This window comes from Prionailurus viverrinus, chromosome B3, assembly GCF_022837055.1.
Source record: "Prionailurus viverrinus isolate Anna chromosome B3, UM_Priviv_1.0, whole genome shotgun sequence".
In the NCBI taxonomy this organism is placed as follows: domain Eukaryota; kingdom Metazoa; phylum Chordata; class Mammalia; order Carnivora; family Felidae; genus Prionailurus; species Prionailurus viverrinus.
Genome location: NC_062566.1, coordinates 77,885,375 through 77,912,052, shown reverse-complemented (window position 1 = coordinate 77,912,052; position 26,678 = coordinate 77,885,375). Strand labels below are relative to the sequence as shown.

General features: G+C 35.3%; 1 protein-coding gene across 7 annotated transcripts in view; it reads right to left on the bottom strand.

Moving 5' to 3' along the window:
- AKAP6 (A-kinase anchoring protein 6) overlaps positions 1-26,678 on the bottom strand; it is a 496,497-nt gene that overhangs the window by 39,638 nt on the left and 430,181 nt on the right. For all 7 annotated transcript variants that reach the window (XM_047864358.1, XM_047864356.1, XM_047864354.1 and 4 more), the window contains one exon: positions 20,708-20,923. In XM_047864358.1, coding sequence (XP_047720314.1) covers positions 20,708-20,923 — 216 coding nt within the window. The remainder of the gene's footprint in view (positions 1-20,707; positions 20,924-26,678) is intronic.

Sequence of the window (26,678 nt, the reverse complement as noted above, 5' to 3'; positions counted from 1 at the left end):
GATATTGAATTTTCTCACATGCTTTTTCTGCATGTATTGAGATAACTATATGATTTTTCTCCCCTTCTTTGTGTTAATGTGCTGTATCATGTTGATTGATTTGCAGATGTTAAATCATCCTTGCATACTTGGAATAAATTCCACTTGATCATGATTTATAATCCATTTAATATACTGTTGAATTCAGTTTGCTCATATTTTGTTGAGGATTTTTGCATCTATGTTCATCAGGGATATTGGCCAGTAATTACCTTTTTTTGTAGCATCTTTGTCTGGCTTTTGTATCTGGGTAATGCTAACCTCATTAAATGAGTTTAAAAGCATTCCTTCCTCCTCAATTTTTTTGGAATAATTTGAGAAATATAGGTAATAACACTTTTTAAATGTTTGATAGAATTCATCTGTGAAGGCCTCTGATCCTGGACTTTTGCTGCAGGGGGATGAAGGGAGGTGGTTGATTACCGATTCAATCTCCTTGCTAGTAATTGGTCTATTTAGATTTTCTATTTATTCAAGATTCAATCTTAGAAGATTGTGTTTCTAGGAACTTAGCCATTTCCTCTAGGTTTACTTTACTTTGTCAGTAAATAATGTTGGTAGTAATCTCTTAAGGTCCTTTGTATTTCTATGGTTGTAACTTTTCTTCCTTCATTTCTGGTTTTATTTATTTTGCACCTCTCTCTTTTTACCTTGATGAGTCTGGTTATAGGTTTATCAATTCTGTTTATCTTTTCAAAGAACCAGCTCTTGGTTCATTGACTTTTTCTCCTTTTTGGTCTCTCTATTTCATTTGTTTCCACCCTGATCTTTATTTTTTTTCTTTCTATTAATGTTGGGCTTTGTTTTTATTTTTACTAATTCCTTTAGGTGTAAAGTTAGATTGTTTATTTGAAAATGTTCTTGATATTCTAGGTAAGCTTGTATTGCTATGAATTTCCCTCTTAGAACAACTTTTGCTATGTCTCATAGATTCTGGAATATTATGTTTCCATTTTCATTTTTTGATTTCCTCTTTTATTTCTTCACTGACCTATTGGTTGTTTAATAGCGTGCTGTTTAGTCTCCATGTGTTTGTTTTGTTTTGCATTTTTCTTCTTGTAACTAATTTCTAGTTTCACACTGTTGTGGTCAGAAAAGATGCTTGATATGATTTCAGTCTTCTTAAATCTATTGATAACTTGTTTTGTGGTCTAACATGTGGTGTATCCTAGAGAATGTTCCACATTCACCTTAAAAGAATATGTTCTCCTGTTTTTAGATTAAATGTTCTATATATACCTATTAAATCTATTTGGTTCTAATGTGTCATTTAAAGCCAGTGTTTTCTTTTTGATTTTCTACCTGGGGGTGATCTACCCATTGATGTAAGTGAAATGTTAAAGTCTCTCACTATTATTGTTTTGTTGTCAATTTCTCCCTTTATATCTGTTAATACTTGCCTTATATATTTTAGGTGCTTCTCTGTTGAGTGCATAAATATTTACAAATTTTATACCCTCTTGTTGGATTGACCCATTTGCCATTTTTGTCTTTTATTGTCCTTTTTTGTCCTTTTATTGTCCTTTTATTTGTCCTTTTTTGTCTTTTATTGCAGTCTTTGTTTTAAAGTCTATGTTTTTAGTATAAGTATTGCTACCCCCGTTTTCTTTTTCTTTCTATTTGCATAGAATATCTTTTTTCATAACATCATTTGTGGTCTTTGTGTATTTTTAGATCTGAAGTGAATCTCTTGTAGGCAACATATAGATGGTTTTTGCTTTTTTTTTTAAGCCATCCAGCCACCCTATGCCTTTTGATTAGAGAATTTAGTCTATTTACATTAAAAAATTATTATAGGTTTGTACTTATTGCCATTTGTTAATTGTTTTCTGGTTGTTTTGTAGCTCCTCTTCTTTATTCCTTTTATTTCCTGTTGTTCTTCATTCTTCTGGTTTAATTCTTTTCTTTAGTTTCCTATGTTTGGACTCCCTTCACTTTGTTTCTGAGGACCTATTATAGGTTTTTTGTTTGTGGTTACCATACATTCATATAGAAAAATCTGATGTATAGCAGTCTATTTTAGGCTGATGGTTGCTTAAGTTCAATCACATTCTAAAAGTGCTATATTTTTACTGAACCCCTCCCCATGTTTTATGTTTTTGTCATCATACTTTACATCTTTTTATTTTGTGTATTACAAAATTAATAATTATTATAGAAAAAGTTGATTTTCCTTTTGTGTTTTAACCTTCATACTAGTTTTATAAGAGGTTGAGCCACTACCTTTATTATATAATTGCCTATACCAGTGAAATTTTTGTCTTTCATTTATGGTCTTTTCTGCTTAAAGGAGTACCTTTAACATTTCTTGTAAGACTGGTTAAATGATGATGAACTCTTTTACTTTTTGCTTGTCTGGGAAACTATCACTTCAATTTTGAATGATAATTGCGAGGTAGAATAATCTGTGCTGTGTTTTTTCCTTTCAGCACTTTGAATATGCCTTGCCACTCCCTTCTGGCCAGCAAAATTTCTGCTGAAAAATAAGCTGATAACCTTATGAGAATCCCCTTGTATCTAACTAGTTGTTTTTCTCTTGCTGCTTTTAAGATTCTTTCTTTTTTTTTAATTTGACATTTTAATTATCATGTGTCTTGCTTGATCTGTATCTCTTTGATTTTATTTTGTTTGAGACTTTCTTGTGATTTCTGAGCTTGGATATCTGTTTCCTAGGTTAGGGAAGTTTTCAGCCCCTTTCTCTTTCCCTTCTCCTTCTGAGACCTCTTAAATGCTAATGTTAGTATGCTTGGTGTTGTCCCAGAGGTCCTTAAACTATTATCATTTTTTAATTTTTTAAAATATATTTATTTATTTTCAAGAGAGAAAGAGAGTATGAGTGGGGGAAGGGTAGAGAGAGAGGGAGAGAGAGAGAATCCCAAGCAGGCTCTGTGCTATCAGCACAGACCCTGATGTGGGACCTGATCCCATTAACTGTGAGATCATGACCTGAGCCAAAATCAAGAGTTGGGTGCTTAATCAACTGATCTACCCAGGTGCCCCATCCTCATTTAAAACAATTTTTTTTAAACTCATTTATTTTTGAGAGAAAGAGAGACAAAGTATGAGTGGGGAAGAGGCAGAGAGAGAGGGAGACACAGAATCTGAAGCATGCTCCAGACTTGGAGCTGTCAGCATAGGGCTTGACATGGGACTCGAACCCCAGGAACCGCAAGATCTTGACAGGAGCCCAAGTCAGACACTTAACCAACTGAGACACCCAGGTGCCCCCCCACACCATCCTCATTTTTTAAAATTCTTTTTTCACTTTGTTTTCCAGGTCACTGATCTGTTCTGTATCATCTAATCTGCTGTTGATTCCCTCTAGTCTGTTTTTCATTTTAGTTACTATATTGTCCATCTCTAATTGGTACTTTCTTATATTTTCTATCTCTTTGTTGAAGTTCTCACTGTGTTCATCCATTCTTCTCCTGAGTCTTGTGAGCATTCTTATGACCATTAATTTGAACTATTTATCAGGTAGATTACTTAGCTCTGTTTCACCAAGGTCTTTTTCTGAGGTTTTGCATTATTCTTTCTTTTGAAATATATTCCTCTGTCTCCTCATTTTGTCTGACTCTATGTGTTTATTTCTGAGTATTAGGCAAATCAGCTACCTCTCTCAGTCTTGAAGAAGTGATCTTATATAGGTGTCCTATGGGGATCAGAAGCATAGTCTTCCCCTGATCACCAGAGCCAGGTGCTCAAAGAAAATCTCCTGTGTGTGCTATGTGTGCCCACCTTTTGTGGTGGGGCAGTGGTTGTGGTGTAGCAGTGGACAGAGCTCTCTGCCCTGCCCAGCTGGCTGGGGTACTACAGCTGCCACTGAAGTGGAAGAAGTGTTCTCTCCTGACCCAGGAGGCTGGGGTTGTACTTAAGGGAAAGGCTCTCTCCTAGTTAGGCTGGTTGGGGTGCTGTGGCTGCCACTGTGGATGCTGATGTGGTAACAGGCATGGTTCTCTCCCTGGCACAGGTTGTTGGGACACCACATTTTTTGTTGTGGCTATAGCAGTGGGTGAGGTCTTTCCTCACCCCCCAATGCCACCCCACACCCCACTGTAGCCATGAGAAAGGCTCCACATCGGTCTAGCTAGCTAGGGCACTACAACTGCCACTGTGACCACAGTGGTGGGCAGGTCTGTCCCCCAGACCCAGCTGGCTGAGACACCATGGTGCTGCTGCAACTGTGGCAGTGGCTTGGGCTGTCAGCAAACTGCACTTGCCCACATTAGCAGGCTAGAGTGAGAGTTCCAAGATCATGCCCACCAGCAGTGGCACTGGTAAGGTAGACTAGGACTGCAAAAGTGGCATCCAACATTGTCTACATCCCCAAAGAGTGTCTCAGCAGATTCTTCCCTGTGTGGCTAACACCGCAGGTGAAAGTGGGTCTCTCCCATCTGTGTTCTAGGTCCTTTTCCTAAAACTGGTATTTTATCATTAAGTGTCAGGGTGCATGAGACTGCACATGAGCTCTTTGAGAGTAGGTTCTCCTGGATATAATCCCTGTTAGTTTTCAAAACCTAGCTTTTGGGGGGCTCATTTCTCCTGTGCAGGATTTAAGGGTTGAAGTGCCTGATGTGGGGCACCTTGGTCCTTAGAGGAAAGTTCTCTCCTTCTAATATGCCTCCCAACTGTGGATTGCTACACCTGAGATGGAGTTTTTCTTTCTTTGGCAAGACCTTGTCTCTGCCACTCCCACCCATATTAATGCTGCCCCTTTGTCTCTCATTGGGGAGGCTCTGTTTATACAGTTCTTAGGGCTTTTTTCTGAAGAAATTATTCCATATGTAGTTGTATATTTATTTTGTCCATGGATGGAAGTAAGCTCAAGACCCTCCTATGCCACTGTCTTGAGCAAAGATTTTTTTACCTTTCTCACTCTATTTTATTTTATTTTATTTTATTTATTTATTTATTTATTTATTTATTTATTTATTTATTTATTTTGGTGGTGTTATGCTACACAGTTCATCTGCAAGTTTTTTCAATTTGTTGCAAGTCTCTAAAAATTTTTCCTATTTACTGGAAAAAGAATGTGCATATAAGTGGACCTGTGCAGCTCAAACCCATGTTGTTGAAGGGTTAACTGTATGTATGTTTGTTTATTTACTGTTTTTCCTCATAGCACTTATCACTATCTGCAATTATTTTATTTTAATTCCTGTAGTTAACATCCAGGATTATATTAGTTTCAGTTGTGCAATATAGCAATTCAACAATTCCATATATTAGTGCTCATCAAGATAAGTGTACTCTTAATGCCCTTCACGTATTTCACCCATCTCCCCTACCTACCACCTTCTATTTGTTCTCTATAGTTAAAATTTTTTTTTGGTTTGTCTTTTTTTTCCCTTTGTCCATTTGTTTTGTTTCTTAAATTCCACATATGAATGAAGTTATATGGTATTTGTCTTTCTCTGACTGGCTTATTTCTCTTAGCACAATACTTGGTAGATCCATCTATATTGTTGCAAAAGGCAAAATTTCATTCTTTTTTGATAGCTGAATAATATTCCATTGTATATTTATAGCACACTTTCTTTATCCATTCATCTATTGATGGACACTTAGGCTGCTTCTATAATTTGGCTATTGTAAACAATGCTGCAATAAACATAGGGGTGTATGCATCCCTTAGAATTAGTGCTTTTGTTTTCTTTGAGCAAATACTCAGTAGTGTAGTTACTGGATCATAGGGTAGTTCTATTTTTAATTTTTTTAGGAACCTCCATACTGTGTTCCACAGTGGCTGCACAAATTTGTATTTCCACCAACAGTGCAAGAGTGTTCCTTTTTCTTCACATCCATGCCAACACCTGCTGTTTCTTGAATTTTTGATTTTAGCTATTTTGACAGGTGTGAAGTGGTATTTCATTTTGGTTTTGGTTTGTATTTCCCTGATGATGAGTGCTTTTGAGCATCTTTTCATGGGTCTGTTAGCCATCTGTATGTCTTCTTTGGAAAAAATGTCTGTTCATATCTTCTGCCCCGTTTTTAAAAAATTTTTTTTTCAACGTTTTTATTTATTTTTGGGACAGAGAGAGACAGAGCATGAACGGGGGAGGGGCAGAGAGAGAGGGTGACACAGACTCGGAAACAGGCTCCAGGCTCCGAGCCATCAGCCCAGAGCCTGACGCGGGGCTCGAACTCACGGACCGTGAGATCGTGACCTGGCTGAAGTCGGACGCTTAACCGACTGCGCCACCCAGGCGCCCCTGCCCCTTTTTTTAAATAAAAAAAATTTTTTTGGGTGTTGAGCTGTACAAGTTCTTTATATATTTTGGACACTAATCCTTTATTGCATATGACATTTGAAAATATCTTCTCCCCTTTAGTAGGTTGTCCTTTAGTTTTGCTGATCAGAAGCTTTTTGTTTCTTTGCTGTGCAGAAGCTTTTTGTTTTGATGAAGTTCCAACAGCTTATTTTTGCTTTTTTTCCCCACTTGGCTCAGGAGACATATCTAGAAAAATATTCTTACAGCCAATGTCAGAGAAACTCCTGCATGTGCTCTCCTAGAATTTTTACGGTTTCATTTAGGTCCTTAATTCATTTTAGTTGGTTTTGTGTGTGGTGTAAGAAAGTGGTCCAGTTTTATTCTTTTACATGTAGTTGTCCAGTTTTCCCAATGCCATGTGTGGAAGAGACTCTCTTTTTCCCATTGTATATTCTGGTCTCCTTTGTCAAAGATTAATTGACCATATAATCATGAGTTTATTTCTGGGCTTTCTATTCTAGTCTGTTGATCTATGTGTCTATGTCTGTGCCAGTACCATACTGCTTTGATTACTACAACTTTTAAAAACTGGCAACGCAGGGATACTTATGGCAGAATCCCAGACTTATTTCCAATCAACACCCCAAAAGCCTTGTATTTGCAACACTTTTGAAGTCCTCTCTAATCTAGCTTCTTGCATAGATTAACCGTCATGTCATTTTCCCCTTTATTTTTGTCTTTGAATTCAATAGCAAACTCAAGAAAATTTTACAAAGAAGTCATCCTATTACATTTAGAAATACTTTTAGAGTAAAAAAATATGGAATGATGATGTGTGATGATCATAACCAAAACATCTCAGTCATAAAAATACATGCCGAAATCTAAACTTTACTCTATTATTCAAACTTTTCCATTTTTCAAAACCAACTTTTTTCCTATCAAATATTTTTCTTTTTTTATTCAGTGATTTTTCATTATTTGATTTATTTTTTCCAAATAATCCACTACTTAACTATACCCGTGTATTTTTTTCCAATGAATCCAATTCTTTCTTTACACGAGAGCCAATGGATAAGATTGCAGGGAAGCACTGGGTTTACTTTCAAATGGAATCCTCTAACTAAATCCAACTTAGCTTGAGTCTTTAGATCTTCAACATATCATTTACAAATTCTTAGGACTGACCATCTAATAAAAAATAGTATGTTAACAGAAATTACTGTGTTGCCATTTGTTTATATGATTTTTCTTGTATGCAATTCAAAAAAAGATTTCTAGGAAGTTTCTAATATAAAGGAAAAATAAGATTATTGGGGGTGGTGGTGAGGCAAGAAATTATATCAATAAAGCCTTTAAGAGCTGTGAAAGAGCTTAAAGCCCTGGAGTCACATATTCATGGATCCAGATCTTTTTCCTCCACTTACTAGTTCTATGTCCTTGGGTAATTAATCTTTCAAAAAGTTAGTTTTGTCATCTACAATGTTATCATGATTAAGTGACACAATGGATGGTAACCCAGTGACTAAGACAAAGTACACATTCAATACTGCTAGCAAATAAACACAACAGCCCCATCCTTTTAGTGACTGACACTTAATACTCCTTGTCTTTTTATAGGGATATTGTCCAGATAATAAAAAAAAAATAATTTGAGAAAATAAAATAAACTGAGAGACATATGTCCTCACAATGTTTGATACCTTGTTTTAGGAATGTTGGGTTTCCCTGAGGGAATTGGTCTATATTAGACCAAACCTGTCTGGTAAAGGTTTATTGAGATGGCATTTGAAAAAAGAAATCTGACTTGTGATATATAGAATTCACCACTGGAAAACTGACCTTCTTGGTACAAATTCCATGAAAGTCAGGAGTTTATGTGAAGCAATTGTGAATTAATAAGAACCTCCACGTTCTTAAAAAAAAAATGTTTAAATAAATAAGTGTCAGTGAAATATCAGTGGTTAACCAACTCACATGGCAAACCAAATTCTCTTTTTTATTTTTTCCTGGTATTGTAAAAGGGAAAATGCTTGCTTAGTTCTCTTCCTTAAGGTTCTGTATAAAATATTACTCTTTTTCAAATACAAATCAAAACCACACTCAGATATCACCTCACGCCAGTCAGAGTGGCCAAAATGAACAAATCAGGAGACTATAGATGCTGGAGAGGATGTGGAGAAACGGGAACCCTCTTGCACTGTTGGTGGGAATGAAAACTGGTGCAGCTGCTCTGGAAAAGAGTGTGGAGGTTCCTCAAAAAATTAAAAATAGACCTACTCTATGACCCAGCAGTAGCACTGCTAGGAATTTACCCAAGGGATACAGGAGTACTGATGCATAGGGGCCCTTGTACCCCAATGTTTATAGCAGCACTCTCAACAATAGCCAAATTGTGGAAAGAGCCTAAATGTCCATCAACTGATGAATGGATAAAAAATTGTGGTTTACATACACAATGGAGTACTACGTGGCAATGAGAAAGAATGAAATATGGCCCTTTGTAGCAACATGGATGGAAATGGAGAGTGTGATGCTAAGTGAAATAAGCCATACAGAGAAAGACAGATACCATATGGTTTCACTCTTATGTGGATCCTGAGAAACTTAACAGAAACCCATGGGGGAGGGGAAGAAAAAAAAAGAAAAAAAAGAGGTTAGAGTGGGAGAGAGAGCCAAAGCATAAGAGACTCTTAAAAACTGAGAACAAACAGAGTTGATGGGGGGTGGGAGGGAGGGGTGATGGGCATTGAAGAGGGCATCTTTTGGGATGAGCACTGGGTGTTGTATGGAAACTAATTTGACAATAAATTTCATATAATAAAAAAATAAAAAAAAAACAAGATACCTAGGTAATTCATATGTACACTAGACTCTGAGAGCAACTGTTACAAATCTTGGCACTGTAAACTAGTGCTGTCCAATAGAACTTTGTACAATGATGGAAATTCCCTGTGCTATTCAGTACAGTAACCAATAACTGCATATAACTATAAGAACTTCAAATATGGCTAGTGCCAATAAGAAACTAATCTTTTTATTTTATGTAATTTTAATTAATTTAAATTTAGATAGCCACATATGGCCAGTGGATACCATATTCTACATTGCAGCTGTAACTTTTTATTCAAACGTATTTATGGGAACAATGTATGCCTTCTGAAGCTTTGGGACATTTGTTCTTTTTATCTCATTTGCCAAAGGTTATGGGACCCTCATAATACATTGATACTTGTAAAAAAAATATTACTCCTTTTCATAAATGAGTTAGAGATGGTTAATTTTTGGCAGTTAAAACTTCTTCACATATCACTTGTGATAATGAAGAAATTTGATCCATAATTTCCTAAATTGTATTGGAAAAATGGAATGACCTAATTTCAAAATCCAATAGACTTAATACGTATTTATAAAACTATTAACTTAATTAAAACAAGAGTGGATGCATATGCAACATTCATATCATTAAAAAAGACCTTATCTTAAAGAGACAATTTAGGATGCTGATTCAGGACAGTGACTCTGGAGCCAAGATGTCTAGGCTTTGACAGATCAGTTACAAACTAGCTGGGTCACTTTGGAAAAGTTGCTGAAACTCTGCTTCAACTTTTCTTATGCAAAATTGAGAGGATAATAGTACATATATCATATGACTATTAAAAGTCTTAGATTAATTAACATGTAACAGAAAAGGGCCTAACACCTAGTAAGTGTTATTATGTTAGCTATTATTATTTTTGTTGCTGTTGTTTTTTGGTCCTTCAGAAAAGGGATGCTCATTTTATTTACTTACTCCAAAGCAAGGATACTCACTGTCAGGCTTCAGGGCAATCTATCAACCCATTTATAACTACATGTAAAATTCTGTATATCCCCATGTGTTTTTTAAATAGTCTTATTGAAGTATAATTGGCATAAAATAACTGCATAACTTAAAATGTACAATTTTATACATTTTGACATATAAATATACCCACAAAACTATCACTACAATCAAGATCATGACTATATTTACCATCCCCCAAATCTTCCTCATTACACTTCATAATTCCTCCAGTGGTCACAAAGATTTTACCCTATAATTTTTTTTTTATTTTGTTTTACATTTACATTTAGATCTATGATCCATTCTGACTTCATCTATTTTTAAACTTTTTAAAAAATGTTTATTTATTTATTTATTTTGAGAGACAGAGAGAGAGAGAGAGAGTAGGGGAAGGGAAAAGAGAGAGGAGAGAGAGAATTCCAAACAGGCCTCTCACTGTCAGTGCCGAGCCTGGTGCGGAGCTCAAACTCACAAACCATGAGATCATGACCTGGGCCGAAATCAAGAGTCAGATGCTCAACTGACTGAGTCACCCAGGCTCCCTGACTTCAATTTTTCAGGATGGTGCATGCAATATGGAGTTCAATTTCATATTTGTGCACATAGATGTTAAATTGTTCCAGGATCATTTGGTGAAGGACTACCCTTGGAATTGCCTTTGCATCTTTGTCAAAAATCAATTGACCATTTTTGTGCAGCTCTATTTCTGAAATATCTACCCTGTTCTATTGATCTATTTCCTGGCCTTGACACTAAAGCCATACTCTCCCAAACACTGTAGCTTTATTTTAAGTCTTGAAATCAGGAGGTGTAAGTCCTTTAACTTTATTCATCTTTTCCAAAATTGTTTTGACTATTCTAATGCCTTTGCATTTCCATGTGAATTTTAGAATCAGCTTATAAATTTCTACAAAATACATTACTTGAAATGTCATTTGAATTACACTGATCTTACAGATAAATCTGGGGAGAATTGATATCTTAATATTGTGCCTTATGATCCATGAGCACAGTATACTTCATCACTCATTTAGTTATTTAATTTCTGTCACCAATATTTTGTAATTTTCAAAGAATAGGTCTTCATGTATTTTGTGAGATATATCCCTAAGTATTTTGTATTTTTGCTGTTATTATAAATTATATTGTTTTTTTAATTTCAAATTCTGGTTGTTCATGGATAGCACATAAAAATACAATTGATGTTTGTATATTGGTTTTGTATACTATAACTTTGTTAAAGTCTTTTACTAGCCCTAGGATCTTTTTTTTTTTTGGAGAATCTATAGCATTTTCTACATAGATGATCATGAAGCATGTGAGTAAAGATAATTTGGTCCCTTATCTTCCAAGTGGCATGCCTTTAATTCCTTTTTTCCTTGCTTTCTTGTATGGGCTAAAACTTTCAGTGCGATGTTAAATAGAAATGGTGAAAATGGACATCCTTGCCTTCTACTGATACTAGGAGAAAAGTATTCAGTCTTTTACCATTAAATATGCTAGCTTTAGATTATTTGTAGGGGTTACTGGGTGGGTTTAGTCCATTAAGCATCCAATTCTTGATTTTGGTTCAGGTCATGATCTCATGGTTCATGGGTTCAAGCCCCACATCGGGCTCCATGGTGACCATGTACAGCCTGCCTGGGATTCTCTCTCTGTCCCTATCCCACTCACTCTCTCTCTCTAAAAAAATAAATAAACTTTAATAAATAAAAAATAAAAAATAGATTATTTGTATACATCCTTTATTAAGTTGATAAAGTTTCTACATTATTTTATCTAAATAGTTGAACTTAATGGCATAAATATTCATAATATTCCCTTCATATTTTTTAATATTAGTAGAATATGTAGTGATGTCTATCTATTATTCCTGATGTTGATACTTTGTGTCTTTTCTCCATATTCCCTGATCAGTCTTGATAAAGCTTTTATCTTTTCAATAAAACAGCTTTTTTTATTTCATTGATTTTTTTTCTCTATTGTTTTTCTGTTTTCAATTACAGTGATTTCTGCTCTGATATTTATTTCCTCCCCCCCTTTCTTCTACCTACTTTGTGTTTAATTTGCCCTTATTTTTCTAGTTGCATGTGGTGAAAGATAAGATCATTATTTTAATAGCAAATTTTGGTGGCACAAATTTTAATTTTTTCTATTTCTGTTCAGTACAAAAACACTTGATAATTTCCCCTTCTAATTTCTTCTTTGTTCCATGAGTTGTATATAAATTTGCTATTTAGTTTCCATATATTTGAGGGTTTTATAAATATATGCCTATTATTTATTTCTAAATTAATTCCATTATAATAAGAGAGCATACTTTGTATAATATGAGTCCTTTTACATTTTAGACTTATTCTGTGGTTCAGAAAAGAGTCATTTTTGGTAGATGTTCTGTGTGCACTTGAAAATAAAGTATATTTTTTGTTGTGGGATGAGATGTTTTAAATGTCAGTTAGATCAAGTTCATTTATGGAGTGTTTATGGCTTTTATATTCTTACTGATTTTCTGTCTGCTTATGCTGCCAATTATTGAGGAAAAGTGTTGGAATCTCTTTCCAAAACTGTATCCCTGCCTACTTGTATCAGTTTTTGACTCATGTAAGTTCTGTTATTAGAACATCAACATTTACTAATGGTGTGTCCTCTAAATTAATTAGCATCTTTATCATTAAAAAAAGTGTCCTTCTTTACATCTTATAATATTTTTGCTTTGAAATCAAATCTGTTACATATTAACAGCTGTGTTAGTTTAATGTATGTTTTTCCATACTTAACCTATTTTGTCTATAATTAAGGTGGGTTTATTATAGACAACATATAGCTCAATCTTGTTTTTTTAATCCAACCTGACAATTACTGCCTTTCAATTGAAGTTTTTAGTCCATTTACACTTAGTAGAATTACTGATATGATTGGTTTAATCTTCCACCTTGCTTCTTTCTCTTTGTTACACCTGTGCTTTATTCCCATTTTCCCTTTTTTCCTGCATTGTGTGTGTGTGTGTGTGTGTGTGTGTGTGTGTGTTTATGGTTAATGATTTCATTTCCCTTGTTGGACTATTAGATACAGTTTCTTGTCATAGTATACATTTTATGTTTTCACAATCTATCTTTAAATGATATTATACTACCACATGTAGTATAAGAACCATTCAACAGTATACTTCCATTTCCTGGTCTTTGTGATATTGTTGTCATATGTTTTACTTCTACATGTTTTGTAAATCCCGCAATACATTGCTACTATCTTGTTTTAACAACCTATTATCAATTCAAGAGATTTAAATAATACAAAAATAGTTTCATATTAACCTACATAGTAGCCATTTCCAGTACTTAACATTCCTCTGTACAGATTCAAGTTTCCCACTGATAGCATTTTTCTTTTGCCTGCAGAATTTCTCTTAACATTTCTTGTAATGCAGTTCTGCTGGTGATAATTTTTTTCTTCTTTTGATGTCTGAAAACTGTTTTTATCTTTCTCTTTGAATATTTCTCTGTGTGTAGAATTCTTGGTTGTTATTTTTTCCCAATACTTTAAAGATGTTGCTCCACTGTCTCCTGATCTGCATTGTTTTGAAAAAGAATTCTGCTATAACTCTTAATAATAATAACTCTTAATAAGTCTGCTATAACTCTTAATAATAACTCTGTTTTCTCTGCATGCTTTGAAGATATTCCCTTATCACTGGTTTTAATCAATTTGGTTATGATGTCCCTTGTGTAGTTTTTTCATGTTTATTGTGCCTAAAGTCTACTGACAAGTATCAGTTTATACTTTTCATCAAATTTGGAAAATTTTGGCCATTATTTCTTCAAAAATTGTTTCTCTTTATGTCCTTTCTTTTAGGGATTCCAATTACATATATATCGTGTTGCTTAAAGTTATCTCACAGCTCACTCATGCATTGTTTTCTATTTTGTCTTATTTTTCTCTGTGTTTCATTTTAGACAGTTTCTATTGTTACATTTTCAGGTTTATGAATCACTTCTATAATATTTAATTGGCTGTTAATACCACTCAGTGTAGTTTTCATCTCAGTTATTATAGTTTTTATCTGTAAAAGTTTGATTTTTGACAGATATCTTCAATGTCTGTACTTAATATGCACAATATTTTTGTCTAACTTCTTGGAAGTTAGCTTCTCTCTGCAGCTCTCTCCTCTCTATTACTCTATAGCAAATAGCAAAATAGATATAGTCCTATAGCACATTTAGCTGTCTTGGCCTCCTCAGACTCCCGGACCTGTCTCTTCAACTCAGTGAGACTGCCAGAATCTGTATAGACTTCCTCTCCATATGCTGTGCCTTGGAATTTCTAGGCAGAAAATTGGGTAACCATAGTATCACTTCATTCTTTTCACATGTAAGGTTAAAATTTGTGATTTTGGGAGCACCTGGGTGGCTCAGACAGCTAAGTGGATGACTTCGGCTCAGGTCATGATCTCATGGTTCGTGGGTTCAAGCCCAACATTGGTCTCTGTGCTGACAACTCAGAGCCTGGAGCCAATTCAGATTCTGTGTCTTCCTCTCTCTCTGCCTCTCCCCACTTGCTCACTCTCTCTCTCTCTCAAAAGTAAAAAAAAAAAAATTAATGTGATTTTGCCCAGTTTTTTAGTTGTTTCAGGTACAAGGATAAATGTGATCTCATACTTTATCTTGGCTGAAAGTGGATATCCGCTTATGTACTTTAAGAGGAAGAAGGCCTACAGCCTTCATCAAGGAGTTATGGCCTCTTTATTAAAAGATAAGAAACACTGTTCTGAGTAAATTTATAGATTATTGGTATGGATGATTGTCGTTACTATGGATTGTCTTATACATTTTAATTTTCATCTATTGTAAGAAGTGATATTTAAACTGGTAGAATCTTGGTTCTCTATAATAAACACATAATAAATTCAGAATGCTATTTTGGAAGATGGGATGGCTTAAGGTAACATAAATGTATAGTACTGTCAGTCAAGATATGGGCCTGAATCAATGAAAGGAATAAAAGGAACAAAGCTCAAGTTTCTTTGGCTCACAAAGAAAGAAGGCAGAAGACTAGGAAAGAGAAAAACCAAAAGATACAATTCAAATGAAAATTAGAATTAAAGCTTGAAAAGTATGGACACACATTACAGTTAACGCACACACACACACACACACACACACAAACACACAAAAGTAAGTCTGGGTAAAGAGTTTAAATGTATGAAGAACAAATGTAATGTAAAATAATTATGCAATTTCAAAATCTTGATAAGGGAAAAAGATACTTTTGGGATTTGTCAAGATACTTGATGAGGGAGAAAGGTGCTTTGGAGGTTTTATACAAGATCTCTTGCTTTCTTGTAACTTTTGAAAAAGAGATAAATATATTCATTATTTACCTAGTTAGGGGTAATAGGGAAGTTTGACATTTATACACTTACCTAAATTTTTCTGAATATTATGGAAAGTTTTTCCATATTTTTGTCTGTAATTAGCTATGGATATTACCTAGTATGATAGTTATTTGTACATTTGTATTATCTTTTTAACTGTGCTTTTTAAGGAAGGGGAAGGGATCTAATTTACTGCTGAATCTCTAACACTGACTACTATAGAGCATCTCTTAGAGAAAATTCACTTATTTAACAAATATTATGAAGTACCTATTAAACCCTATGTGAAGTTTTAGGAATGCAGAGGTGAACAAAAACTGGCTATGTGGCTGCTTTCTTCAGACCAATGGAGAAGACCAATAGTAATCGAATCATCACACAAACAGATGTCAATTGAACCATAAGGAATACTGCATATGGGATTAAGTGACATCTCTTATATAAGCTATTTCCAAAATGACTAATGAAGACAATCCTATAACACAGTGACTGAATCAGAGCTTCTAATTTGCAGTATCAGAACCTAGTCCACATTTAAAAAAATTTTAAATCCCAGTTAGTTACCATATAGTGTAATAATGATTTCAGGAATAGAATTCAGTGATTCATCACTTGTATATAACACCCAGTGCTCTTCCCAACAAGTGTCCTCCTTAAGGCCCCTTGTCCATTTAGCTCATCACCCCCCCCCCGCCCAACACCACACCCGTTTGTTCTCTGTATATGAGAGTCTCTTATGGTTTGTCTCCCTCCTTGTTTTTATATTATTTTTGCTTCCCTTCCTTTATGTTCATCAGTTTTGTATCTTAAAGTCCACATATGAGTGAAGTCATATGGTATTTGTCTTTCACTGACTGATTTATTTCACTTAGCATAATACACTCTAGTTCCATCCACATTGTTGCAAATGGAAAGATTTATTCTTTTTGATTCAATTCTTTTTCATTGAGTAATATGTCATTTTATATATATACCACATCTTCCTTATCCATTCATCACTCAATGGACATTTGGGCTATTTCCATTCTTTGGCTATTGTCAATAGTGCTGCTATAAACATTGGGGTGCATGTGCCCCTTTGAATCAGCATTTTTGTATCCTATGGATAAATACCTAGTAGGGCAAATGCTAGGTTGTAGGGAAGTTCTATTTTTTATTTTTTGAGGAACCTCCATACTGTTTTCCAGCGTGGCTGCACCAGTTTGCATTTCCACCAGCAATGCAAAAGAGACCCTCTTTCTCTGCATCCTTGCCAAAACCTGTCATTGCTGGAGTGGTTAATGCTAGCCATTCTGACTGGTATGAGGTGGTATCTCATTGAGGTTTTGATTTGTATTTCCCTGATGATGAGTGATGTTGAACATTTTTTCATGTGTCAGCCATCTGGATGTCTTCTTTGGAAAAGTGTCTATTCATATCTTTGGCCCATTTCTTCACTGGATTATTTGTTTTTTGGGTGTTGAATTTGATAAGTTCTTTATAGATTTTGGAGACTAACCCTTTATCTGATATGTCATTTGCAAATATCTTCTCCCATTCCATTGGTTGCCTTTTAGTATTCCTGATTGTTTCCATCACTATGCAGAGGCTTTTTATCTTGATGAGGTCTCAATAGTTCATTTTTGCTTTTGTTTCCCTTGCCTCTGGAGACATGTCAAGTAAGAAGTTGCTGTGGCCGAGGTCAAAGAGGATGTTGCCTGTTTTCTCCTTTAGGATTTTGATGGCTTCCTGTAATACACTTAGGTCTTTCATCCATTTTGAGTTTATTTTTGTGCACATTGTAAGAAAGTGGTCCTGGTCATTCTTCTGCATGTTGCCATCCAGTTCTGCCAAAACCATTTGCTAAAGAGACTGTCTTTACTCCACTGGATATTCTTTCTTGCTTTGTCCAAGATTAGTTGGCCATATGTTTGTGGGTCCATTTCTGGGATTCTCTATTCTGTTCCATTGATCTGAGTGTCTGTTCTTGTGCCAGTACTATACTATATTGATGATTACAGCTTTGTAATATAGATTGAAGTCTAGAATTGTGATACTTCCAGCTTTGGTTTTCTTTTTCATGATTGCTTTGGCTATTCAGGGTCTTTTCTGGTTCCATACAAATTTTAGGATTGTTTGTTCTAGCTCTGTGAAAAAGCTGGTGTTATTTAATAGGTATTGCATTGAATATGTAGATTGCTTTGTGTAGTTTTGACATTTTAACAATGCTTGATCTTCTAATCCATGAGCATGGATTAGAATTTTTTTCCATTTTTTTGTGTCTTCTTCAATTTCTTTCATAAGCTTTCTATAGTTTTCAGTGTATAGATTTTTCACCTCTTTTGTTAGGTTTATTTCCTAGGTATTTTATGGTTTTTAGTGCAAATGTAAATGGGATTGATTCCTTGATTTCTCTTTCTGCTGCTTCATTATTGGTGTATAGAAATGCAACCGATTTCTATGCATTAATTTTATATCCTGTGACTCTAGCATATTCATGGATCAGTTCTAGCGGTTTTTTTGTGGAGTCTTTTGGGTTTTCCAAGTAGAGGATCATGTTGTCTGCAAAGAGTGAAAGTGTGACTCACTCCTTGCCAATTTGGATGCCTTTTATTTCTTTTTGTTGTCTGATTGCTGAAGCTAGGACTTCCAACACTATGTTGAATAACAGTGGTGAGAGTCACATCCTTGTTGAGTTCCTGACCTTAGGGAGAAAGTTCTCAGTTTTCTCCCATTGAGGATGATATTAGTGGTGGGTCTTTCATATATGGCCTTTATGATCTTGAGGTATGATCCTTCTATCCCTAATTTCTTGAGAGTTTTTATCAAGAAAGGATGCTGTGTATTTTGTCAAATGCTTTTTCTATATCTATCGAGAGGATTATGCAGTTCTTATACTTTCTTTTACTAATGTGTGGTATCAAATTGACCTAGTCCACATTTTTATCCAATAGCTCATACAGAATTTCCTTCAGAAATAACTTTTGAAGAAAAGAGTATACTACCAGATACTTTACATCATGTTTTAGAACTTGGAAACATTGTCACTATCATTGGAAACATTATCACCATCACACAGGTCAAAAGGCACCTTCTTGGTGGTCTCATGAAGGTGAATAGTCTTGTAGAAATGTAATAATACTCAAAGCCATTTTGGGGGAATATGAACCCTGATCATGAATGTAGATATAGTTTTAAACCAAATGTCAGAATAAAAGAAAATTTATTAAATAAAAGCATGTACTCATCCATTTAGCAAATATCTGTCAAACATCTACCATGTGCAAGTACGTCCCAGGCCTTGCAAACAGGCACTGAAAGTCCCTGTGCATGAAGGACCATGGGGATGGCATGAGGGTGAGGCATATGATAAACAAGCAAACAGACCACTTAGAGACTTCTGATTTTCTGCATAGGTAGCCTCCCACAATGGTCAATGGTTGCTTGCCTATCAAAGCAATATGGACTCTTTACTAAACAACAGAGATCAGAAGCAAGAAATATCTCCAACTTAATTAGGTACCCTCTGCTGACTGAATTGTTGCCATTAGCCTTACTCTGTTCTATCCTTTTCTTGACAGTGATTTTCAACCTTGTTTAGCACAGACTTTATTTGCTACCTCCATCATTCCAAAAGCCTACACACTCAGTAGACAACCTAAAGAAAAGGGGAGACTTTTCTCTATCTGCAATTTATATCTACCTCTATGTGTTAGCTTGAGCCTCTAAGAAGTAGCCAGGGTTTTAAAATGAAAGCTTACTTCTACCAAAGAAGCAGGATAAAAATGTCTACATCTAGTCCACAGAGATCTAGTCCTGCAACCCTGATCATATGATTTCAAGTAAATCCCCAAAGAAAGCCATTTTTGTCTCCTCCAAAGCAGCTTGAATGCTTCCAAAATGTCAGAGCTTCTCCAGGTGCAGATGGTTTTTGTGTAAGTTTTATTATGGTCACTACTATGCTTAGAGGCTTCAAAACTATAGAATAAAAAATAACCTCTTTTGCCCTTCTAAACACTGAAAGAAAGAAAGAAAGAAAGAAAGAAAGAAAGAAAGAAAGGGAAAACACAGTAGCTAAATAGCTTCATAGGTCTTTTCCAGGAAAGACATCCAATTATATAGACTCTGATTACTGGTAATAACTTGGAAGTCTTAAGAAATTTAACAACTTCAGCTCAAAACAATTAAATTGAACTGTTGATGATACAATCATCCCCTAGACTCAACATAGCTGCAGATGCAGAAAAAGTGAGAAGGCTTACTGATTCATTGTCCTTTCTGTTCCCAGTCCCCAATGCCAAACACATCAGACAGCAAATATTAAGAATTTGTTAAAATTAGAATTCACAGGAGAAGACTTTTTTCAGTGGCAGGATTATTACATTTGATTTTTCAATTTTGAATCTTGGACTTTCCAAACCCATAGAACTGATAATATAAACATATAACAATAACTTTCTATTCCATGTATGTATGTATGTGTTTCATTTATGTAAGTCAAACATGAAAATTAGGTATTCAACTAATGGTCAGTGACTTCAAAGTCATTTGGGGAATGCAATCTTTTTATCAATAAATCTTTTCTATTAAGAATATGAAGGTTTTCTGGACAAGAACTTATTCTCTACTATTATTAAACAATCTTAGTCACATATATTTCCTTCATGTATCAATGGTTTGAACTTATAATCAACTTGGAAAATTCTTAAAAGGGACCCTACCCCTACCTTGAACACTGCATTAGAATTCACAGAGAAAACTTTCTAGCTCTCAGCAATGAATATCTATCAAAAGAAGCTCTAAGCAAAAGAAATGGAGTTTGTTGTACGAACAGTGTTAAGTCATCATGTAATGAAAAGGTAAGCAGTATACTTTATGTCATTGCCTCATAGAGCAATGCTTCATAGAGCATACACACTGCTACACGTGCTTTCAGAGTAGAAAGCCGCCTTCTAACAAAATCTTCATGGGGTATTTTATGATTAAAGAATATCACTGGTGAAGGAATGACTGAAGGAATTAATGGCTTAGTTTGGCAAGATTAAGCCAACTCTTCCTGTGATTTTTTTCAAGACAATGAGATACACTGAAACACTTCTTATTGGTAGGCAAATAAATCTCTGTGCTATGACAAATGGAATTTCATCTAGTGGTTGGAGAGATCTATCCCTTTCTTTTACAAAACCACTTGTAAGATGAATACATTTTCCAAGTTCTGAAATAATTTTTTTCTGAGAAAAATAAGAGACCATTATGCTTTAAAAAAAAAATATCACTCACAGACTCCTTTCCCATCTTCTTTTGTAGCCGTGTTTGCCACTGAACAGCTTGCATGACAATGGCTTCCCATCTTCTTTCAAGATTTACAATGATCAGTTGCATGGGCTGGTGGTCTGCGTTCAGATTGCAAGTGTCCCGGTCATCCAGAAGATGCTGGCACAATCGCAGGATGGAGGCCACTCCACGTCGTCGCTGTTTGATTTCACCACAGAGGGACTGCAACACAGAAAGGGCTTGATCCGTGGGTGTTTATAAAGCATAATTCCCCCCAAATTGAAACACCTACTTCCACCATAATTTCAAATTATAGTGATATGCTTGGCTATGAATAAGACAAGAATGGCTCTGGAGTTGCCTTTAGATTGGAGACCGTCTGTTGATACCCAACTAATGCCAAAGAATTCAGCTGCATCCCACTCTTCTTCCCTTTTTTTCAATGATTTCTCCATCTAAAATGCTGGGTCCCACCTGGACACCTAGGTGATTAACAATTTACAACTTAATGAAATTTAGGTCATATGAATGCCAAACAGATTGACCTGCTTTAATTCCAGGTGACAGGAAACACAAAAGATAGAGAAGTGCTCCAAAAGGAAATGGAAATTTTCCAAACTTACTCCTAGATTTTTTAAGGCCAAAAGTTTAGTTTTCTACTGGCTGGGAATAAGTTAAATAAGATTGCAGAGAAGTTTCATACCTAACATCTATTATTGGGGAAAAATGGATAAGCAACATTTCTCTTCCGAAGCTTGATTAACAAAGCAATAATGTTCTGAGAACAGAAATTAGGATACTGGATTATTACTGCACTATTTGTTGGTTGCTGTTTCTTTTAATAGACATTCACACAATTTAAGAAGGATATGCATGCATCAAAATAGCATTTTGCCCCCAGAAGCATTTGTATTGCTGCAGTGACCCTAAGCTGAACGATTCAAGCAAAATAGTGGGTACACATGTCTAAAAATATTATATCTTTTCTTTGCCTACGGATAGTGTGTAAGTGATATTCTAATTCAAAGCCTTCAGGAGAAATGATGATTGTATCCACAAACATCACTGAATTACTAATCTCCTTCTACTGCTACAATTGGACTGTTCTAACAGTTAACAGATTGCTTATTAATCAACAAGGGTAAACAAGACAATGCAATTTCATTTAGTGTGAGAGTTTTAATGCCTAAAAGTATTTGTGCTTAAAATGTTAATCTAGATAAGGCTTCATTAGTAGAAGTCTTAAAATGATTAAATGCGGTTCATTGAAATGTGCACAGAGTGGCAGTAGATCAGCAGGTGGACATTTCATACAGATGTTCCACTTACTGATATAATACATGCAGTAGCCATTTAAATGACCCTAGCTCAGTAATAGCTGAAATTCTATTATTTCTGTAATGAAAGAACACTGTACCTTTAATATTTCTGAATTTTAAATAAGGTGAATGACAAATTCCCAAACCTCTATTTATGGCAAAATATGACTAGGAATTTTATTATTCAATTTATACCAGTGCAGCATTTTTAGTTATGTTTCCTGAACTTACCCTTATTTATTTTCCTAGCATTCATTATTATTTTCCTACATAACTCCTGATATAACCACCAGGTCTGACAAATTTCTTTACTGATGCTATTCATTTGTTCAAGGCTGAATGAGGAGAAACCCCTAGATATTCAAAGATAAAACTTGAGGGCCTATCAAAGCAAAAAGCATTGTTTCCATCTCCTCCCATCCTGCTAACTGCCCCCTCCTAAATACATTCTCTCTCTCTCTCCCTCTCATTCTCTTTCACACACACACACACACACACACACACACACACACACAATTTGCTCTCTTGCTCTAGAACTGTTGAGCAAGTCAAACTGTCAAGTCCAATTAATACCTGCCAAGTTTTGATCCAATATTAACACTTCAAGATAATAATATAGCCAACTGAAATTCATTGAAATGAGTCCTATGAATATGAATATTGAAGATTTCTTTGTTTTGTTTTGTTATACATTTGTTAACAATAAAGGGCTAGAAAAATCAAGAGTGATATTTCCATACCATAAAATTGGATCTTGCAAAACTCTGTTTGAAGTTGACTAGACCAGTAACTGCATTCATCAAGCTAGCAAAAAGTCCCCATGTCTCTTAGCCAAAAGAAAATTTGCCATGGACAGCACTAAACGTATGTGTGTAGCTAGCACAGCCACATTGGTAACATTTACAAAGTAGCCCAAATAAGCTTCATGCACCTTAAAGGCATTTTTGAAGTTCTGAAACAGGGCATGTGAGATCACTAGGGGAAATTTTCATAAACGCCATAATCTTTTTATGAGTATCTAGAATGCACCCAGTATTTAGGTGTCCAGATGAACCCCAACCCACATCTTAATGTGAGTCAGTCCAGGTAAAAAACTGTGAAAGCTGTTTTTGATGTTCAATATAGGATTTTATTAAATGTTGACATTCACTACCTAATTTTGGGATCTTCACAATTCCACAGTTTTTTTTCTCTTACTTTAAATATCTAAAGAACTTAGTCTACATTCTGGATTAATAATTTATCCTATATGTACAGTGGGAAATAAATGACTTTAAAAAGGAGGCAAAAATTGAGAATTTTAAATGCCAACATAATTTTTGATAGTTTTTTATATCTAGGAGATATAACTGATAAAATAACATTCTTCTACATAAATGAGTTTCCATGACAACCATTAAAATATACATATTTATTTATAATCACAAACACATACTCAATAAAACCAGTGCATTTTCTGGTGATGTTTCTTAGAATCAGTAGTTTACGTTATTTCCATGATAAACTATGTACAGAAAAATGTTAAATGTAACTACACAGGAACAAATAAGTATTGTAACTACTCCTGGCTTACATCTTCAGAGAAAAGTACTTTTAAACACAAATCCAAACTAAATAACCTAAGTAAGGCACTGAAATAAGATAAACTCATCCCTGCCTCTTAGACTTCCTCAAATGTGCATTGTACCTTCTGTCTGCTAGGCAGTGGTTTATGCATGGAGGCTTCAAATAGGAGCAAGTTCCTGCTCCTTCTCTCAGGGAGCTGAAGTCTACTGAAGGTGGACTATCCACAAATAAGCATGGTACCAAGAGTAATGTAGAGAGAGACCTGTTAACAGAATGTTTGTGCAAGTTGCTTTTGGAGGAGTTGGTGAAATCTCCAGGCAAACAATGGGAACCAGATGGTCCAAGCTGAATGGTTGTGGTTATAAAGATAGGAGGTTCAGGAAGCAAGTAGCCTGGGGCAGCGGGAGCACCTAGTGTGTTAGGGAGAAGAGACAGTGAAGCAACTGGACAGGAAGTAATTAACAGAAAAATTTGTAATGTTTTCATTATTGCCAATTCTGAAGCATTTTCCTTGATATCTGATGAGATATGCTTGATTCTCAAGCATAGTCATATTGCCTTCACAGAAAAGTATAAAGACAAGAAGAGTAAAGGAAATTTATTTTTTTTAAGTTTTTTGATGTTTATTTACTTTTGAGAGAGAAAGACAAAGCATGAGTGGGGAAAGGGCAGAGAGAGAGAGAGAGAGGGAGGCACAGAATCTAAACCAGCTCCAGGCTCTGAGCTGTCAGCAGAGAGCCCGATATGGGGCTTGAACTCAGAAACGGCGAGATCATGACCTGAGCTAAAGTCGGTCGCTTAACTGACTGAGCCACCCAGGTGCCCCGAGTGAAGGAAATTTAAAAAGAAAGAAAAAAAACCCCACTAATTATCAGTATGTCTAAGAAAGAGATTCCAAATGTTTTTGTATTAGTTGTCCTATTATTTGGTCATTGTTAGGCAATGTCTTCTTAGAAGACTACCTCTCAGTATGGAGGTCATTGTCTTACATCACTTCAGAATCCAATTGGTGGAATATAGTTTGGTGTGCTACTTTAAAATTTCTAATCTCTTATTTTCTTTATTTTACATTTCTATTCAATTTCCTTATGTTATTAAAAAGGCAGACTTGCTATAAGAAGTGTAGAAAAGTAAAAATCAAAATTTCTAAGTCATTGTTTTCCTTTACAATAATCGGATATCCAACCTTCTAAACACATCTTTTTCGACATGTTACAATAGAGTTGCCAACAGGCTGAAGGTTTTTCTATCACACGTATAAACGGTCTGGCTTTCAATCAATCAATGGTGATGCAAAGGATGTTTTTGGTCTATCTTGCGGGGGGGAGGTCTTTTATTTATTTAGTTGTTTGTTTGTTTATTTTTAACATTTTTATTTATTTTTGAGAGAGAGGAGACAGAGTATGAGCAGGGGAGGGGCAGAGTGAGAGGGAGACACAGGATCTGAAGCAGGATCCAGGCTCTGAGCTGTCAGCACAGAGCCCAAAGCAGGACTTGAACTGGTGAACCACATGATCAAGACTTGAGCAGAAGTTGGACACTTAGCCAACTGAGCCACCCAGGTGCCCCTATTTATTTATTTTTTTAATGAGGGTTTTTCTTTCTCCCCTCCTGACATTCTGTCAGCCTTTTTGACTGTTTAAGCCACTCTATTATTAGCCAAATGTGATGTAACATCCTTTTTGACATTGGCTTCAGTTTAACACGATTAAAGGTAAGACTTCCAATACTGATACTTTGTTTTTCATTATATATTAAACATATGCATATATACACACATATACATACATATATTGCATAATATTATACTTACTTGTATACCCATATTCTTGACCTTAAATAATAGTGTCATCTACTATCACAGAATGATATAAATAAGCTTACAAGAAAAGAACTACAATTAGACCAAAAACCAAACCACACAATAAGTAAAACAAGAACTAAATAGAGAAAAGAGAGATGAAGAGGAAAATAAAAATTTTAAAATACCAAAACTAAGCAGAAAAAAATCTGTTTAAGAAACTCCAAAGCAATTTGTGTCTATATCTCTTACATAATTTTATTCAGCAGGTTAATGTAACATCATTAAGTAGGTCAATATTAACAAAGTGACAGGACATTAGATGATCTGTCAACTAAAAACTATTTATGAAGTGATTCCATTTATAAGAGCAAATATAACTTTATTTTCTAGATTGATCAAGTTTTTAACAATATCTATTGAGTAGGCCCTCTCTGTAGTAAGCACAATAAAGAAGTTTTAACCTGCATATATATATGATACATACTTGCCTTCAATCTAGTTGGAGTGAGGAAATAACAGAGAGAAGAAAAAAGTGAAAAAGACATGCAAGTTCTTCTGGCTTAAAGAGTCACAAGTAAATAGCTCCACCTCTTTGTTGCAAGGGTCCCCCCCACTTTTTCATGTTGTCTTTCCTTTTTGCACTTTCTGTATTTTACCATTTTAATTTCATAAGGTGGGAAACTGTCTTCTCTTAGTCTGCTACCTGTGACCAGATTTGTAGAGCAAATATTCTCAGAGACTTCTCCAGGCCAAGTAGCACTAGCATCACCTGGAAACTTGGAAATGCCAGTGCTCTAGGGCCACTCCACCTGTTCTGAATCTGCAACTCTGGGACAGGCATCAGTGAGCTATGGTTTAACAAACACTATATGTGATTACAATGCATGCTGAAGTTTGAAAACACCGGCCTATGGAAACAGAGGAACTTAGTTTTATAGATAAGAGAATTAATCCAATTGAGCGGATTTTTTTTTTAGAAGTATAAAATAGAAGTTACGGGGCGCCTGGGTGGCTCAGTCGGTTGAGTGTCCGACTTCAGCTCAGGTCACGATCTTGCGGTCCGTGAGTTCGAGCCCCATGTCAGGCTCTGGGCTGATGGGTCAGAGCCTGGAGCCTGCTTCCGATTCTGTGTCTCCCTCTCTCTCTGCCCCTCCCCCGTTCATGCTCTGTCTCTCTCTGTCTCAAAAATAAATAAACGTTAAAAAAAATTAAAAAAAATATAGAAGTTACAATTCTGTTTCTGGAGTCACATTGTTAGCCAAGAGCCTAGAGACCACACCAATGGTGC